The sequence below is a fragment of the Cnephaeus nilssonii genome (genome assembly GCF_951640355.1).
Source record: "Cnephaeus nilssonii genome assembly, chromosome: 1".
NCBI classification, from domain to species: domain Eukaryota; kingdom Metazoa; phylum Chordata; class Mammalia; order Chiroptera; family Vespertilionidae; genus Cnephaeus; species Cnephaeus nilssonii.
This window is the reverse complement of record NC_137072.1, coordinates 76,541,471-76,561,435: the sequence shown is the minus strand read 5'-3', so window position 1 is coordinate 76,561,435 and position 19,965 is coordinate 76,541,471. Positions and strand designations below refer to the sequence as shown.

The window sequence follows — 19,965 nt, the reverse complement described above, 5'->3', positions numbered from 1 at the left end:
GGGGATAGTTTAAGAAACCTTTGGGACAACATCATCCATGACAGGGGTCCAGAAGGAGAAGACAGAAAGCATAAGATTGAAAACCTGTATCAGAAATAATGACTTAAACTTCCCTAACATGGCAAAGAAAATAGACATATAAATCTAGGAAGCAGAGTCCCAAACAAGATAAACCCAAAGAGGCCCACACCAAGACACATCATAATTAAAATGCCAAAAGTTAAAGACAAAAATAGAATCTTAAAAGCAGCAAGAAGAAAGCAAACAGTTTTATACAATGTAGCTCCCATATGACTGTCAACTGATTTCTCAGCAGAAACATTGTAGAATAGAAGTGATTGGCATGAAATATTCAAAGTGATGAAAAGCAAGAACCCACAACCAAGACTACTCTACCCAGCAAGTCTATAATTTAGAACTTAAGGAGAGATAAAGAGCTTCTGAAGCAAGAAAAAGATAAAGGAATTCTCACCACCATCAATCCAGTATTACAAGAAATATTAAAGGGACTTCTAATCAAAAAGTATTTTGAAAAATCCTATATAATAAAGAGGTAATATGCAAATTGACCCTCACACCCTCAGACAAGATGGCCGCCCCCATGTGGTCAAATATGGCCACCACAAGATGGCCTGCAGGGGAGGGCAGTTCGGGGGGACCAGGCCTGCAGGGGAGGGTAGTTATGGGTGACCAGGCCAGCAGGGGAGGGCAGTTGGGGGGGACCAGGCCTGAAAGGGAGGGCAGTTGGGGGGAACCAGGCCTGCAGGGGAGGGTAGTTGTGGGTGACCAGGCCAGCAGGGGTGGGCAGGTGGGAGGGACCAGGCCTAGAGGGGAGGGCAGTTAGGGGCAACTAGGATGGCAGGGGAGGGCAGTTAGGGGTGACCGGGCTGGCAGGGGAGGGCAGTTAGGGGTGACCGGGCTGGCAGGGGAGGGCAGTTAGGGGCAACCGGGCCGGCAGGGGAGGGCATTAGGGGTGACCGGGCCGGCATGGGAGGTAGTTGGGGGTAACCAGGCCTGCAGGGGAGGGCAGTTGGGGGTGATGAGGCCTACAAGAGAGGGCAGTTGGGGGCGACCAGGCCAGCATGGGAGGGCAGCTAAGGGGCGACTAGGCCGGCAGGGGAGCAGTTAGGCATCAATCAGGCTAGCAGGGGAGTGGTTAGGGGATGATCAGGCTGGCAGGCAGGTGAGCAGTTGGGAGCCAGCAGTCCTGAACCGGCAGTCGGACATCCCCCGAGGGGTCCCAGATTGGAGAGGGTGCAGGCTGGACTAAGGGACACGCCCCCCCCCTCGCAGTACACAAATTTCGTGCACCAGGCCTCTATAGTAATAAATAAAAATATAAAAAAGAAAAATTCTCACTTAACAGAAACATATAACAAAAGCAATGAATCAACCAACTATAAAGCTAGTGCAAAGGTTAAAACGCAAAAGTTGGAAGATCATGTATAGTTACAATAGTAAATTGAGGAATACACACAAACACACAAAAAAAGAAGTAAAAATAATGACAAAAACATAAACATAGAAGGGGCAATTAAAAATAATGGTGATTTTAGAATATGTTCAAATTTAAGCAACCATCAATTTAAAGACTGCTATAAACATAGCTTAGTATATACATGAAGTACATGGTAACCACAATCCAAATATTCACAAGAGACATAAGAAATTTAAAAAAAAGAATCCAAACAAACAAAACTCTAGAAAGTCATCAACATACAAGAGATGAGAGGAAGAGAATAAGAAAGGAACAGAAACTACAAAAATAATCAGAAAACAATTAATAAAATGGCAAAACTACATACCTATCAATAATTAAATGAAAATGAATTAGATGATCTAATCAAAAGACATAGGGTGGTTAAATGGATAAGAAAATAAGACCCATATATATGCTGCCTATAAGAGATTAAAATGCAAGACACAAAATAATAAAACTAGAAAAGGGGGACATATGTAATACTTTCAACAATAAAAATTTTAAAAATAAAATAAAACTCCTAGAAGAAAACATAGGCAGTAAAATCTTATACTTCACCCTAAGTAACAACTTTTTGGATACGTCTCCTCAATAGGCAAAACCAAACAAAAAATAATCCAATGGGATTACATCAAACTAGTTTTTGCACAACCAAGGAAACCATTTAACCAAACAAAAAGACAACTTACTGAATAGAAGAAGAAATCAGCCCATGATACTTCCAATAATGGCTTAACACCCAAAATTTATAAAGAACTCATACAACTTAGCAAAAACCAAGAAATCCAATTTGAAAATGGCCAGAGAATCTGAATAGACATTTCTCCAAAGAAAACACAGATGACCAACAGACATGAAAAATGCTCAATATCACTAATCATCAAAGAAATGCAAATTAAAATCACAATGAAGCATATCCTTTCCAAGTAAATTTTCTTTCTCTTAAAGACTTACAACCATGGGAACAATGGGCCCCCTTTTTCTGACTTTTCAGTGAGCTTACAGCAGCCCCATCTTGGCTAACTTTTCCCCCATAATGTTTCTAGAGAGCCAAAGCAGCCTTGCCTAATCGCCTGTTGCTCCTTTTATTCTAGATTTTTCCTTGTTTCACTGTCCCCACCTTTAATAAATGTACTCTAAAAATCAAACTAATTGATTAATTAATTAATTATATTAAACCACAATGAGATACCACCTCACTCCTGTCAGAATGGCTATCATCAATAACAATAAACAGGAAGTACTGGCAAGAATGTGGAGAAAAGAGAACTTTAGTGCATTGTTGAAATGTAAATTGGTGCAGTCACTATGATACACAGTATGAAAGTTCCTCAAAAAAACACACAAAAACTACCTTTTGACCCAGAAATTTCACTTCTATTTACTCAAAGAAATCTAAAACACTAATTCGAAAAGCTGTATGTACCTCTATGGTATTGCAGTATTATTTATACTAGCCAAGATATGGAAGTAACCTGTGTCCATAGATAGACCAATGGATAAATTGTGATACATATACAGGTAGTCCTCGGGTTACGTCCGACTCGACGTACGTCATTTCGTGGTTATGTCGCCATCTCCCATTTATTTATAAAAAAAAAGTTCCGTCATTTCGACGTATGTACATATGTGCTTTATGTTTTTTATTATTTATTTACCACAAGTAAAGGTCAGGAATTGTTATCTTTCTTTTAATTTTATTTTACTGTTTCACTTCATTACTGCTGTGTATGTGCTCCATGTAAGTGACGTAGGTGTTTATGTAGGTGGGTTCCGACTTATGGCGAAAATCACACTGATCTCTAGGGGAGGTTGGGGGTAAGAGGGAGAGATCAACCAAAGGACTTGTATGCATGCATATAAGCCTAACCAATGGACACAGACATCAAGGGAGTGAGGGCATGAGTGGGGGAAGGGGCAATAGGGAGGGAGGATAAGGAGACATATGTAATACATTAATCAATAAAGAAAAAAATTAAAAACAAAAACAAATGAACAACAGAAATAGACAGAGATACAGAGCACAACTGATTGTTGCCAGATTTTTGAGGGGTGGGGGTGGTGTCAGTGGAGGGCTGGGTAAAAAAGATGAATGAATTAAGAAGTACAAATTGATAGTTATAAAAGAGTCATAGGATGTAAAGTACAACATAGGGAATATAGTCAATAAGATTGTAATAATTATATATGGTCCCAGGAGAGTACTAGGCTTATCAGGGGATCACTTCTTAAGTTATAAAAATATCTAACTACTGTATGCTGTTGACCTGAAATCAATATAATATTGAATGTCAACTGTAATTGAAAAATACATTAAAGAATCTAAAAATTAAAAAAATTAAATCAGTTTACTTTCAAAATTTGGGGGTGGGGGAATAGAGGACATTAAAAAGTGAATTACCCGCCCCGGCCAGTGTGGTTCAGTTGTTTGGGTGTCTTCCTGTGCATAGAAAGGTTGCAAGCTAATTCCCAATCACAGCACATTGCCCGACTTGCAGGCTCAATCACCAGTAGGGGGCATGTAGGAGGCAGCCGGTTGATGTTTCACTCTCACATTGATGTTTCTCTCTCTCTCCCTTCCTTCTTCTATAAAAATCAATAAAAAGTGATTTACCCTAACACCTGAAATTTTCATAGGTAATTTCAAAATTAGAAAAAAGCTACTTTTCAAAGCACTGTTATTTATAAAATAATCTAAATGTTATTTTCAGAACTAAGTTCATACTTCTTTCATCGTTATCAAGACAGATCCTTTTCCTATTAACTCTCTGCTTGGCTTTTTTCGTTTCTCCTTTTGCCTTTCTTTTAGACGATACTGTTTCTGGAGACAATATTCCACCAATTACAAATCCTCCTGAAATTTAATAACAAAAAAGGATAAAAGTATTATACCTGGGAAAGTGAAAAATTTGAAGCAGAACTCTAAATTATTACAGCAATTTCTTTACAAAATACAAAAGAATACATTATTATTACTATATTCTATAACTAGTACTTCAAATAACATAAATACCAACCCATTTCACTAATGACTCTACTATCCTAAATCTAGAAGCACTGATTAAATGATTACATGGAAAAAAATGATTAAATGACCTCTGTTGCTTAAAAACAACAGTCATCAATAAAGGTTTATAACAAACAAACAAAAGGCAGCAATGAAATAATTATAGCAATCCACATCTGAGTTTAGTCCTTTGACTTTAGATTTATCCATCAAAGAGAAGAAATAACTTCAGGATAACACTGACTATACTTTCTTGCCCACCCTCTACCATTGCTGTAGAAATATAGGATGACGAAATGGAATGAGATTAATATTTAAGGAATACTTAATCTGTGCCAGTTATAATTTTCTCATGTTCTGAGTTATGCTTAATTTTATGTAATTAGAAACCTTGTTACATGGCACTGAAATAATAACACTCTATAAAGCCGCACACTCAAAGTACTACCAAAAAGAAAAAGAAATCAGCATCTCTATAGTAATTAGAGAAATCTGGATCTCAATCTATTCTTGTTACATTTTGGGGATATGATGAATAAATATGTAGAACAATGCTTAGCAGATAATGTATACAAGTAAACTGTAGCAATCTTCATGATTATTTTTTTTATTCTCAGACATTAAAGTGTAAATTTTACCTGATTCACTTTCTTGATAATCTACTCGCTCCCCCCGCCAATATTCCAAAGGTTTCAATCGTATTCTCTTGGTCCTGCGCAGGTTTGGTGTGTTGGAGGGCAATACTGTATAAAGATATTAGACAAAAATGAAGACATATAAATGTTTAGTTGAATGATAGTTGGCAGTAGAAAGAACCTTCTAGAACACTAACAATGCTTCCAGACAAAACATTAAAAAAAAGGTTAAAACATAATTAAGTTGTGCAAATAATTAAAGAAATGCCAATGAAGAACTAGGCTACTAGATTGGCAAAGATTTAAAAAATTGATAATACCCAGGGTTAATGATGTTTAACCCTTTGCACTTGCTTGCTTTTTTCTCGATTCCTTTATTCTACTCGGGATTTAATTTTTTAAATACCCCAGATTTTACAAAGCGCGGCAGTAGAATAAAAAACTGGAGTTTCTTTTCATACAAACTTATTTATTTGGATTTTTTTATATTTCAAATTATTGACACATTCAAAGAGTAATTTTAATCTCGACATCCGAGTGCAAAAGGTTAACGGTACATAGGAATTTTCATATTTTAGGTAGAAATGTAAAATGATTGAAGACAATTTGACAATACCTACAATTATAATACTCTTCGACTCAAATTTCATTCCGAATAAATGAGTTTGTTCACAAAAATTCTCACAAAAATGGACAAAGCTATAGGTAAAAGAACAGTTATTGTAGTACTGTTTATAATAGAAACAGAAAACAAAAATTTAAATTGAAAGCCATCTAAATGCTCCATAATAGGAAATGTGTAAATTGGGGTAGTCATATGTGCATATGTTTGTGTGTATAATACACATATGCACTCGCTTTATTTGAACAATGCAAAGTTTTATATACTAAGCTGGCTATATAATCAAATTCCTATGTTCTTATTTATTTTTTGTTTGCTATAGCTGTCTAAATCTCCCAGTCTAACTGTATTGTTTAAATGAAAATCTCCTTGATTTTTCTTATTTTTTTTCTTACATATTTTAGTTACTAGTTGTTTAATTTTTCTATCTTCGTCATAAATTGTTCATGTCATTGTATGTTCTATACCAGTGGTTGGCAAACCACGGCGCGCGAGCCACATGCGGCTCTTTGGCCCCTTGAGTGTTCTAACGCCACTTCTTCAAAATAGACTCGCCCAGGCCGAAAACCGACTTCTGCGCAAGGGCCACGAAGTTTCAATCGCACTGTACGTGAGCGCCCGCACGTGGTATTTTGTGGAAGAGCCACACTCAAGGGGCCAAAGAGCCGCATGTGGCTCGCAAGCCGCGGTTTGCCGACCACTGTTCTATACCCTTCGTTCAACACTTTTATTTTAACCTTATATTCCACTTTGCCTAATATTAAAATTGTACTATTTTATTTTTGTTTACATTAGCCTATCTAATTCTTTAACAAACTTTTATTTTAAAACTTGTTTTTAAGTGTTCCTTAAAGCATATAGGTGAATTTGTATTATTGAACCACATCTGATAGTCTCTATCTTAGTAGAGGAATTCAATTCATTCATACTTATTTAGTGTTCCATCTTATTTTATATTTACAAGTTATATTAGTGATACTTCTAATTTTTATTGGTTTGATAAAATGACCATTTCTTTTCTCCCCTCTTCTTGGTGACTTTAAAGTTGTACTGTGCTTTTTCACTCTACTATTGCTTAACTTCCCATTCCTGACACTCAAAAACAAACTCTTATTTTTTTCATGATTATATAAAAAACTATATTCCTTACAAAGATATGCTATTCTCTTTTTTGTCATCTGGTAAAATGAAACACTTTTAGACTACAGTAGTCCTCCCTTTTCAACTGGGGATATGTTCCAAGACCCCCAATGGATGCCCAAAACCACAAATAGTACCAAACATTATATATACTATGTTTCTCCTATACATACATACCTTTTCACTTAAAGGAAGCCAATTATGGCTCCTCTTTGGCATATCTGAATTGCCAGCATCACTATTCTTGCACAATGGGGCCATTATTAAGTAAAATACGGTTACCTGAACACAAGCACTGCAAAGCCGCAACAATAGATCTGATAACCCAGACAGCTACTAAGTGACTAAAGCATGGATATACTGAATCATCCATGAACAAAGGGATGATTCACATCCCGGATTGGGATGAAGCAGAACGGTGCAAGATTTCATCACACTACTCAGAGTGGCAGGCAATTTAAAGCTAGAGTTGTTTATTTCTGAAACTTTTCCATGTAATATTTTCAGACCATAGTTGACCACGGATAACTGAAACTATGGATAAGAATGGACTACTGTACTTGTTTTATCCCTTTTCTGCCCCTATTTTCCTCCCCACCATATCAACTTTCAAGATAATCTGGATTTTAAAGTATTATCACAAAAATCCTTACTTAGCACTTACAGTAAATCCCAAATCACATTAGCATTAAGTAGTAGATACACCCTCAGTAGCACTGAGGTTAGGCCCTGGATAATCCCCTCCCTCAGGATGCATGTGGGACCTGTGACTTTCTTCTCATCAATAGCATATGACAAAGGTGATGGGAAGTCACTCCTGTGATTCCATTAGGATTATATATATGACAATGTACAGATATTATACATGTAAGACACTATCTAGCAGAAGCAGGGAGAAAGTCTTCCTTGGTGACTTTGAAGAAGCAAGCTGCCATACTGTGAGTGGCCTCAGAAAAGAAACAAGCTGCCATACTGGCAGGTGGCCTCTAGAAGCTGAAAACAAAAAAATCAGGTACCTCAGTCCTACCATTTCAAGGAACTAAATTGTGCTAACAAGCACATTACCTTGGAAAAGGACTCCAAGCCTCAGATGAGACTACAGCCCAGGCTAACACTTTTGACTGCAGCCTATAAAACCTTTGAACAGAGGACCCAGCTAATCTGTGCCTGGGCGCCTAGTCCACAGGAATCATCTATACTAATAAAAGGGTAATATGCTAATTAGACCAGACATCCTTCCAGACAAAGCCACAGTGGCAGGGGCCAAGGCAGAGGCAGTTAGGAGTGATCAGGCTGGCAGGGGGAAAAAGTTAGGGGGCAATCAGTCCGGCAGGGGAGGGCAGTTAGGGGCGATCAGGCTGGCAGGTGAGCAGTTAGGGGCATCAGGCCAGCAGGCAGAGGTGGTTAGGGGTGATCAGGAAGGCAGGTAGACAAGTGGTTAGGAGCCAGCGGTCCCAGATTGCAAGAGGGATGTCCTGGATTGGAGAGGGTGCAGGCTGGGCTGAGGGACCCCCCACTTCCCCACCCCCCTGTGCACAAATTTCATGCACCAGGCCTCTAGTGGAATAATAAAAATGTATTGTCTTAGCCACTAAATTTGTGTTAATTTAGTACAAAGCAATAAAAAACACACACACGTTATTTAAATTTGACCACATATATTTCAAGAATTATTCCTCACTACTATTTCCTCTCTTTAGACTCAACTCTGATTTAGATGATAATTGGTTAGAATATCTGACATAGGTATTTTACATGGAGGATACTAAACTAAATGTATTATCTCGAAAATAAATTCAACTATCAGAAAGAAAGATATCTTGGGTAGTTATAAGATTAAATGGATTGTAATATATTTCTGAAAGTAGACTATAGATGTTACTTTATTTTTCCACTAGGGGCCCAGTGCACAAATTCGCGCACCTTAAAAGGAACTGTGGGCCACTAGGCTATGGTGGACATAGGGGCGGGTCTTGGCCCATCCTCTGCACCCCTGCCCGGCCCCTCGCGCCACAGCCACCTAGGTCCCCTGTCTGCCTTCAGCCCTGTTCCCACCTCCACCACTCCCACACGCTGACGGCACTGGCCCCACTTGCACCCGCTGACCACGCAGAGCAACTGGGGCTGGAGCCAGCAGCGGGTGCGAGTGGGGTGGTGCCGTCAGCGGGTGCAAGTGGCGGCTGCTGCCCCAATCACGCCCCAATCACCCCTCAGGAGCAGGAGGAGGTGGAAAGGCCTTCAGGGACGATTACGGCCAGCAGCCACTGCTCACACCCGCTGATGGCACTGTGTGATCGGGGCTAGCACCAGGCACCAGCAACAGGTGCGAGCACCAGGCAGGACCGCGGCGTGCGGGAGCAAAGAATTTTCAGTAACCACCAGAGGCTCGCCCCTATGATAGCAACTGGCACCCCGCTTTGGTCTGGCGTCCCTGCTCACCTGCTCCACCATCCTGCCACGGCCGTTGCCTGCCATGTTTTGCGCACGTCCCCTAGTGGTCAGTGCACGTCATAGCAACCAGTTGTTCGGTTGTTCCACCGTTTGGTCTATTTGCATATTACCTTTTATTATATGGAAGGATTGTTATACAGATAGGCAGTACTAGTCATTTAACTTTTTCTTTCTGAATGGAAACCTCTCTCTATCCTTAAAAAATTTAGGAATTTTATTCACTTATGTATAGAAATATATCTTTTTCAATAATTCTGTCTGCCAGTTGATAAACTCATTCAAACTACAGATTAAAACTATTATCTGCATTATTTTGTCTGTTGTCTCCAATGTTATTTCCATTGGCTTTCTTTTTTTCCTCATAGTTTCCATCTTTTATATTTCTGCTTTGAGGAATTTCTTCCGTGTCAATACTAGCTACTAACCGAGTCCTCAACAGTGACTATCTTTATATTCAGTTCATTTGCTGACTTTTTAAACTGAAAAATAATAATTTAGTAGCAGAAAGTCTTCTATGCTAGAACTGAACCTCTGAAAGTGCTCATATTTGTTTTGTCAACTGTTGTCCATGAACTATAAAAGTCCTAGCTCACCGAAGTTGCCTGCTGTTCTTAGGAATAATGCTTGTTTTCCTCTTTGGTTACTGGAGCCCTTGCCCAGGGACATTTTTTTCTTCTGTTTACCTATTCCGGACTCTAGTCATCATTCCACTCCAAGAAAAGCATTAAGTACTACAAGGAATAGCAGATGGACTTCCAAAATACTAACTGAGATGTGAGTTTATGGTTGAAGCAACTAGAGAAAGCTCCACTCATACTGGATCTCTTCAGATATAGCACAGGAGCATTCACAGCCTCAAGTATAGGAAGAAACATAAAAGCCACTCTAATTCCACAAAGATGAGAGGTCCAAAGAATCTTGACTGGCAAATATCTCTTTGGGGAAGAACCATGGAGTTTTAATCCTCACATGGGCTTTTACATGGATGACCCAGCTCCCAGCCTACTATTTAGCTATCTAAACTATCTCTTTATTTAGGAGTGAACTGGGTAAAAATGGGTGGGGAAGTTGTCAGGGATACCATTTACTTAGCAGTTATATTTTATAGAATTTTCAATCCTAGATTCTGAGCCTAGATAGGATTATGTTCCTTACTCTGAAACAAAGAATGAGAACTATAGAATTTACATATTGACAATAAAGAAACTCAGGTGGTTTGTGATGATTTACTTATGAAATTCATAAAAATTAAATATGTAGTTTTAATTCACCTGCCAATTAATCCAAATAATATTTCCCCTACTTGAGAAAAATTAAGTTATATTTAGAAACAGGTTTTATAATATAAATGCATTAAAAGACAGATATAATCTTACCTAATTTGTGATGTCTTTTGTTCTCTTGTGTTACTTCAGATCTTTTTACTCTTGAGTTATCTACAAAATGCAAAAGATAATTTCATAAACAAGGGCACTAATTTCATGTTGAGCTAAAGTGTATCATTTGGTTAACTTCAGTATAAATACAATTAGATCTGAAACAGAAAACCAAGATGGTGGCATAGGTAAGCACCTAAACTGCTGTCTCGCACAACAATTTCAAAACTACAACTAAAAGACAGAACGGACATCATCCAGAACCACAGGAAAGCTGGCTGAGTGGAAATTCTACAACTAGAAGGAAAGAGAAAAGCTCACGGAGAATCAGAGGAGCTGCAAAGGGCTGAGGTACGGAGACAAGCGCGCAGAGAGGTAGGGCAGCTGAGTGCCTGGCTGGCTTTCTCTGGCAGGAGGGAGAAGGAAGCCCCTGACTGCACTGAACCCCAGTTCCGGGCGAGACCCTGTGGACCCAGGCTCCTACGGGAGGAGTCTGGACTGTCAGGTAGAGAGAAAGGCACACGAAGACTCGGGGGAGCCGTGGAGGGCAGGGGTATGGAGGCACGCGTGTGAGTGCACGCAGAGAGGACTGACTGCTGAGGTTACCGCTGGCTTTCCCTAGCGGGAGGGAGTCGGAATCTCCCGACTGCATTGAACCCCAGTTCCGACTGCACTGAACCCCAGTTCCGGGTGAGCCCCTGGGGACCCAGGCTCTTATGGGGGGAATCTGGACTGTCAGGGGAAACTCAGGGGAGCCGCGAAAGGCAAAGGTCTAGAGGCGCACGCGCAAGTGCGCGCAGAGAGGACTGACTGCTGAATGTGCCACTGGCTTTCTCTAGCTGGAGGGAACCGGAAGGTCCCAACTGCACTGAACTCCAGTTCCGGGCGAGAATCTGGGAATCCAGATTCACTGGGGGAGAAACTGGACTTTCTGGCAGCGGGTGAAACTCGAGGGCAGCTTTCTCTCAGAGGTGCTTGCAGCAATTACCGAGGGACACTAAGACCCAGGGGCCTAATAGGGCAGGGCTGACAGGAAGCCAACACTGTCTGCTCAGCCCCGAGACTCCGCCCCATCCAAGCTGAGCACAGAGGCTTTTGCAATTTTGCAAGTCTTGTCTCATAAGGCTGTCTCCAGCACAGAAGGTCTCCCGGAGTAGACACAGCTGATCCTCATAGCCAATTGGCCTGGAGGTCAATTCCTCCCAGTGATACCAACAACAATCAAGACTTAACTACAACAAGGCTGTACACACAGTCCACAAAGGAGTGCACCAAGAGTGCCCACCTCAGGTAACTGGGGAGGCCGACCCACTGGGCCATATAGGACACATAGCACACAAAGCTACCCTACCAACTCAGGGAAGCATCGAAAATGCGGAGAGGAGACAAAGAAACAGATCAAAAACGAAAGAAATGGAGGAAAACAAACGACTGTATATAGAGTTCAAAACCACGGTGATAAGGTTTTTCAAGAATTTCCTAGAAAGGGCCAATAAGTTTAGCGAGACCCTCGAGAACATGAAAAAGGACCAACTAGAAATTAAACATACGTTGACTGAAATAAAAAATATTATAGAGATCCAACAGCAGACTAGAGGATCGCAAGAATCAAGTCAAAGATTTGAAATACAAAGAAGCAAAAAACACTCAACTGGAAAAGCAAAAAGAAGAAAGAATCCAAAAAGTTGAAGATACTGTAAGAAGCCTCTGGGACAACTTCAAGCGTACCAACATCAGAATTATGGGGGTGCCAGAAAAAGAGAGAGAGCAAGATACTGAAAACCTATTTGAAGAAATAATGACAGAAAACTTCCCCCACCTGGTGAAAGAAATAGACTTACAAGACCAGGAAGTGCACAGAACACCAAACAAAAGGAATCCAAAGAGGACCACACCAAGACACATCATAATTAAAATGCCAAGGGCAAAAGACAAAGAGAGAATATTAAAAGCAGCAAGAGAAAAACAGTTAATTACCTACAAGGGAGCACCCATACGATTGTCAGCTGATTTCTCAACAGAAACTATGCAGGCCAGATGGGAGTGGCAAGAAATATTCAAAGTGATGAATAGCAAGAACCTACAACCAAGATTACTTTACCCAGCAAAGTTATCATTCAGAATTGAAGGTCAGATAAAGAGCTTCACACATAAGAAAAAGCTAAAGAAGTTCATCACCACCAAACCAGTATTATATGAAATGCTGAAAGGTATTCTTTAAGAAGAGGAAGAAGAAGAAAAAAGCAAAGATAAAAATTATGAACAACAAATACATATCTATCAACAAGTGAATCTAAAAATCAAGTGAATTAAAAATCTGAAGAACAGAATAAACTGGTGAATATAATAGAATCAGGGGCATAGAAAGGGAGTGGACTGATAATTCTCAGGGGGAAAGGGGTGTGGGGGGTGCAGGAAGAGACTGGACAAAAATCGTACACCTATGGATGAGGACAGTGGGGGGGAGGTAAGGACAGAGAATGGGGTGGGAACCAGGTGAGCTATGGGGGGGGGGGGGGGAGAGGAGAAACAATTGTAATAATCTGAACAATAAAAATTTATTAAATTAAGAAAAAAATTTTAATCTGAAAATGTATTTTATTACTACTTCTGCTTTTCACTGTTAATAAAGACTAATGAAATGACAGTATAACATTTCTCTAGGTTTTGGTACAATGAATATATCTAAAGAGCATAGAAGTTAAATATAAAAAATAGGTTTTCTGTTGCTCATGGACTTCAGGTGAAATAAGCCATTGGTGGATAAAAATGCAGAGTGTAATAATTAATATATTAATAATGTAATCTATCATCTTTAAAGCTCTAAAATAGTACAACTGTACTGAATTTAGCAGTGTGTCAAAGGCTCTCAACTATGGTGTGGTAAATAGCATCTAAACATAGCTGCCATCAATTCTTTCTCTTCCTTTGCACTAATGTTATTTATGGAGAAATGGAGACTACTTAATTCCCTTCTCCTTAAATCTCTACTGGCCATAGTGACTTGCTTGACTAACAATGCAGCAGAAATATTATTCTGGAACTTCAAAGGCTAAGTCCTAAAAAGATATGCAAGTTCCAACTGAGCATCTTGATCTTCACTCTGGGGAAGGACGACCACCATATATGAAGACTCACTATTCCAAGATTGCCACAATATGGGAAAATCCATGCTAACCTCATGGAAAGGTCATGTGGAGAAGAGATGTTTGGCCAGCTCCCAACTCTTCCAACTACCCTGGTTGGGTGCCAAATATGTAATTGAAGAAGCACCTTGGACTTCCTGCCCAGTTGAGCTTTCACATTATTCTAGTCCAGAAGCTTGCATCTAACTACAAATGTATGTAGATGCCAAGTGATAATTGCCCAGCTAACCCAAGGCAATCCACAGAACCATGAGAGATAAAAAAATTTTTTTATCTGAAGCCACCAAGTTTTGGAGGGTTTTACCGCACTATGTATATAGAACACTTAATGTCCATGAACCAGCTAAAATTTCTGATGCAATTTTGTATGTAATGTGCATTTCCTGAAAGTTAGATCTAAGCAGGCCTAAGCCGTCAGTCTGACATCCCCCGAGGGCTCCAGACAGTGCAGGCCAGGCTGAGGGACCCCTCCAAAGTGCACTGGGCCTTTAGTATACTATAAATGGGTTAACTGTATGATATGTAAAGTATCCTATATAATAAAAGGTTAATATGCAAATAGACCGAATGGCGGAAGGATCGGTCACTATGACATGCACTGACTACCAGGGGGCAGACGCTCAATGCAGGAGCTGCCCCCGGTGGTCAGTGCGCTCCCACAGGGGAGCACTGCTCAGCCAGAAGCCGGGTTCATAGCTGGCGAGCGCAGCAACAGTGGCGTGAGCCTCTCCTGCCTCTGCGGCAGCACTAAGGACCCTCAGGGGTCCCAGACTGCGAAAGGGTGCAGGCCAGACTGAGGGACTCTCCCCCCAAGTGCATGAATGTCGTGCACTGGGCCTCTAATATCTCAATAAAGCTATTACCAAAAAGAAAAATATCCAATTACCCATGAAATCCCCTCTGGAACAAGTAGAAAACTAGTCATTGCTTGAAAGTTTCCCAGAGCAGTGGGTCTTGGAGGCAGCTGGTGGGGTCAGAGAAGGAACAAAGCAAATAATAGGAAGCAGGTTTCTCATTACCTGAGAAAGAGTTTATAAAAATGGACTCTGGTCAGATGTACTGATATGAACTCGTAATTTCTAAATGTAAATACAGAAATAGATGTAGATGCTTGTGTATATATACAGTGTAGATATATAGGTATGTGTGTATCTATTTTGTATCTCAGTCCACTAAAAGAACCTAGAAGCAATGATATTCCAGTTAAATGAGCACACCAAACACCCAGATCTGAGGTTCTATATGCCATCCTCCATTAAAAAGAAACTAGTCTTTTAGGAGAAATAACTGATTCCAGAGTTGAGGCATGGGACCTAGAACATCCTATGCCAAAAAAATAAGACAGTATTCAAAACGTGATAGAAATATGACAAAAGGACACAGGGACCAGTTGAAAGGATACCTACTAGCCAAATTATGGCATAATTTGCGTACTAAAATAAACAATAAATGTTACAACTCATTAAATAAAACAGGAACCTAGTAGTAGTCCATTAATTCCTATATAACAAAAGCCTAATATGCAAATCGACTGAACGGCGGACGGAACAGCGGAATGACTGGTTGCTATGACACACACTGACCACCAGGGGGCAGAAGCTCAACGCAGGAGCTGCCCCCAGCATGCAGACCCCAGGCCAGCCAAGGCAGGGGCCCCCCAATTGCCCCGCCGGTCACTCCACAGACTGAGGGACCCCTCCAAAGTGCACTGGGCCTTTAGTATACTATAAATGGGTTAACTGTATGATATGTAAAGTATCCTTGATAGAGCATCGGCCTGCAGACTCAAGGGTCCCAGGTTCGATTCTAGTCAAGGGCATGTACCTTGGTTGCAGGCACATCTCCAGTAGGGGGTGTACAGGAGGCAGCTGATTGATGTTTCTCTCTTATCGATGTTTCTAACTCCCTCTCCCTTCCTCTCTGTAAAAAAATCATAAAATGTATTTTTTTTAAAAAAAGAATATTGTTACTACTCGACTAGTTGTTCATTGTGTTTTAAAAAATTAGCATATGTAAGAATAGCTACCAACTTCACCAAGAAGTAAACAGCATATCTGTTTTGAAAATAAGTATAAATATGTAAACTTTAAAGAAAAAATACTGGCTCCAGTCGGGGTATGTGCAGAAAGCAACCAATCGTATTTCTCTCTATCTCTCCCCCTCCCTTCTACTCTCTCGAAAAATCAATGGAAAAAATATCCTCGGGTGAGGGGTAATGGGGGGGAAAAGGGATGAACAAAAATATAAGAAACAACAACAAACCAAAAGAAAGAATCACATAATTAATATTAGACAAAACAAACTATGAGGTACAAACACTGTTAAAAGGATGAAGATAAATTTGACCAAAGTATGTACATTCCATATGAAGGTGTACATGCTCAATAACAGCAATGAAATGTGTATAGCAAACACTGCAGTAAACAGATGGAGAAACAGACAGACCACTGCAGTGAAAAGCACTTCAACTATGGCAGATCTTAACAGACTTTACAAACTGAATGTTAGGACACAAAGGATCAGAATAATATAAAATGTAACATGTCCAAATTTAAGATCCTATTCTTGTTCCCAAAATCTGCTCCTTCCCTAGTAGTCTCTAAATCAAGCATGACATAATTCTTTCAGGTGCTCAGGCCAAAAACCTTAACATAATCCCTGATACCTCTCTTTCTCTTATACTCTAAATCCCACTCATCTGGAAACCCTATTGACTCCACCTTCAAAAATACCTAAAATCCTTCTATTGCTCTCTACCTTTCCACTGCTAATCTCTATCTAGTTCAAGCCAACACCTTTCACTGGGATTATTAATGTCTCACCAACTGGTCTCCCTGCTTCCAACCTTACATCAATCCCCTCAAACTCATCAGTTTATCCCTAACTCAACAGCCACAGTGACTCTGTTTACAGGTTCATCATGCCTCTCCTCTGCTCAAAACCCTCCAATGGCTTCCCATCTCTCTTAAAAAAGGCCAAAAAATCCTTGCTATGGCCTTTAACATTCTGTGATGGATCTTTCATTCTTGTCACTTTGTGACATCATCTCCTACTACTCTATCCCTCTTACTCTGCTCTAGCCCTCCTGGTTTCCTTGGTGTTTTTCTCCATCAGAACAGACTCTACACATTAGGACATTTGCTCTATATCTTCCCTCTGTCTGGGGCACTATTTTCCCATAAAGCTGCATGATTTGTGGTCTCTTCTCTTTCATATCTTTGCTCAAATGATTACTTCCTCACTAAGGCCATCTACTTAAAAACACAGCCCTCAGTTCCCACCCTAAAATCCCTGCTTTATTTTTCTACTCTCAACATCCAACAAATCTTAAATTCTGCTATCTTTTCTTACTGTCTTACATCCTGGCCTCCATAAAGTAAGCTCCATGAAGGCAGAAATTTTTGTCAGTTTTGTTCACAACCATATCCCCAGCCTCTATGAATACATAGCAACTATTCCATAACATTTAGTAAATACTTATAAACTCCATAAATATTCAGAGTATATTTCAAAATATATAGCCACTTTTAGTATCAACAAAATAATGAGCCCTAACCGGTTTGGCTCAGGAATAGAGCGTCTGCCTGCGGACTGAAGGGTCCCAGGTTCGATTCCGGTCAAGGGCAAGTACCTTGGTTGCAGGCACATCCCCAACAGGGGGTGTGCAGGAGGCGGCTGATGGATGTTTCTAACTCTCTATCCCTCTCCCTTCCTCTCTGTAAAAAATCAATAAAATATATTTAAAAAAATAAAATAATGAGTGGATATATATGTTTTTTAATATATTTTTATTAATTTCAGAGAAGAAGGGTGAGGAAGAGAGAGAAAGAAACATCAATGATGAGACTCATCGATTGATTGCCTCCTGCATGACCCCCACTGGGGATCAAGCCCACAACCTGGGCATGTGCCTTGACCAAGAAAATCAAACCATGGCCTCCTGGTTCATAGGTTAAGGCTCAATCACTGAGCCACACTGGCTGGGCTGGATATATTTTTTAAATCCATATCTGTACACACACAAAAATTATATTACATTATTCAACCACCCATGGAAGAACTATAAAAAATTCTTCCATGAATTTTATGTGTTCTAAGCATACTCTGGAACACAAAGAAAACCTTAATAAATTCAAGAAATAAATAATATAGGCCAAAGTTCTCAGTATAAGAAATGAAACTAAAATTATTAACCTAGAGCAAAACAAAACACAACTTCGTAAAATAACAGCCAACATTACATATTTAATATATACTAACTATTACAGCAAGGAATGCGTATTAATCCTTATATCAATCTATGGGATTAGAATTGATATCACCATTTTACAGATAAAGAAGCTGAAGTTAAGAACACTGGAATTTCTTACTCAAGAAAACATAGCTAATAAGTGGTAGAGCTGGACTCATTCCCAGATTCCTAACTCTGGAGACCAGGTTCTTGACTAATGCATTCCTAAGTAACTCTTAAATCAAAGAAAAATCACTATAATTGATACCACACTACAATAAGAAACTACTAAAAAAAAACTATAAAATTAAACTAAAACTTTTACTCAGAAAAATTCACTGCTTTTTATTTACCAAATAAAAAGTAGAAAAATAAATATAGAAAGCATTCTACTTAGAGGAGAAAAATAACAAAATAAATCTAAACCCAGGAGAAAAAAGAAATTTAAAGGAAAAAGGATTTAGTGAATTAAGAAAAAAATAGTATAACATTATATTCTAAGCACACATTCTTTAGAGGCATAAAAACGATAAAACTTTCCATTAACATGCATTTTTAAAATCTTTATTATGGAACATTTCAAACATATTCAAAATAGAGAAAATAGTATAATGAACCTGATATACCCATCACTCAGCTCTAGGAATCATCAGTACATTACTAATCTTGTTTCACTTATGCACCCTTATCAACTTAAAATTTTTAAATATTGAAGTAGATATCTTAAGTGTCAATGACTTCATTATGTCCTATTTCAAAGAAAGGACTGTCACTCTTCTCTCTCTATTATCTTCCTCCCTCTCCCTAAGTATAAGATCTTACAACATATAGTAAGGCTCATAAAAGTAAGTATTCTATACACATTTGCCATTGGTGTTAAATAAAAACACAGCACACCTATTTCCATATGTATGATGCCATAAAAAATCAAAACAGTAGAAAATAAATGATAACTTACCTGAATTTTCCTGAACTTCCTCATCATCTACATCTGAATTATTCTTTCCAGACATTAAATAATTCTTGAGCCTGGAAGGTCCACTTAAGAAAAAAAACACAAACTATAAAATCTGTGCTTTCATAATACATATATCTAATAATCTATCTTAAAGGTAATTTTTCTCCTAAAACTGACAAAAGTTTTCTTTCTTATAAAACCAGTAGCAATGTTATAGGTTATCAAGAATATACTTGCTGAATAAAACAAAGAATCTATAATTTAATTCTATAACTGACTGTCAAACATGATAAATTCTGAATTTTATAGCCTTTTAAAGTAACTCATGGACCAGAGTTATGAATTTAACTCATATCAAATAACATTTCGATAAAAATAATTATAAGAAATAAAAATAGATATAAATCAGCTTAATTTTTTTACAAACTACTACCAAAAAAAAAAGAATTTAAAATATAGTCCAGAAATTATGTAAGAGATGAGTTAGCTTATCTCAGTCCTAGATCCCTTTCCTCCTATTATGAACCTATTATAGGCCTTGTAGTCATAACCCACCAAATAGTAAAGAAAAGTTAGTTATCCTTTAAGTCTGAGAATATGCTATAATTTATCATTCCTTCATTTTTAAAAAGGGCATATGACTTCAGGTATTATAAGAGTAGGTTAACTGGTTTGCTCACTGAGTATACCATATCGAAGAATTTATGGAATTCCTTTCAAGAGGCAGGGCCTAATTCTCCTCTCCTTGAATGTGGTCTAGACTTAGTGCCTTGTTTCTAATGAATAGAATAAAGTGGAAATGACAGTATGCACTTCAAACACATTAAAAGACACTCTGACCTCCACTGAAGTTATATTTTCTCTTAGATCACTTGCTTTGTGAGGGGCTAGCTGCCATATTGAACAGCCCCATGGAGAG

At 39.0% G+C, this 19,965-nt stretch overlaps 1 protein-coding gene across 1 annotated transcript in view; it reads right to left on the bottom strand.

The window, feature by feature from the left end:
• CENPC (centromere protein C) overlaps positions 1–19,965 on the bottom strand; it is a 72,159-nt gene that overhangs the window by 11,020 nt on the left and 41,174 nt on the right. Inside the window, exons 12-15 of the mRNA XM_079771391.1 lie at positions 19,047–19,129; positions 10,712–10,771; positions 5,126–5,230; positions 4,206–4,334 (exon numbers count right to left, since the gene is read on the bottom strand). Of these exons, the coding sequence (XP_079627517.1) occupies positions 4,206–4,334; positions 5,126–5,230; positions 10,712–10,771; positions 19,047–19,129 (377 nt within the window). The remainder of the gene's footprint in view (positions 1–4,205; positions 4,335–5,125; positions 5,231–10,711; positions 10,772–19,046; positions 19,130–19,965) is intronic.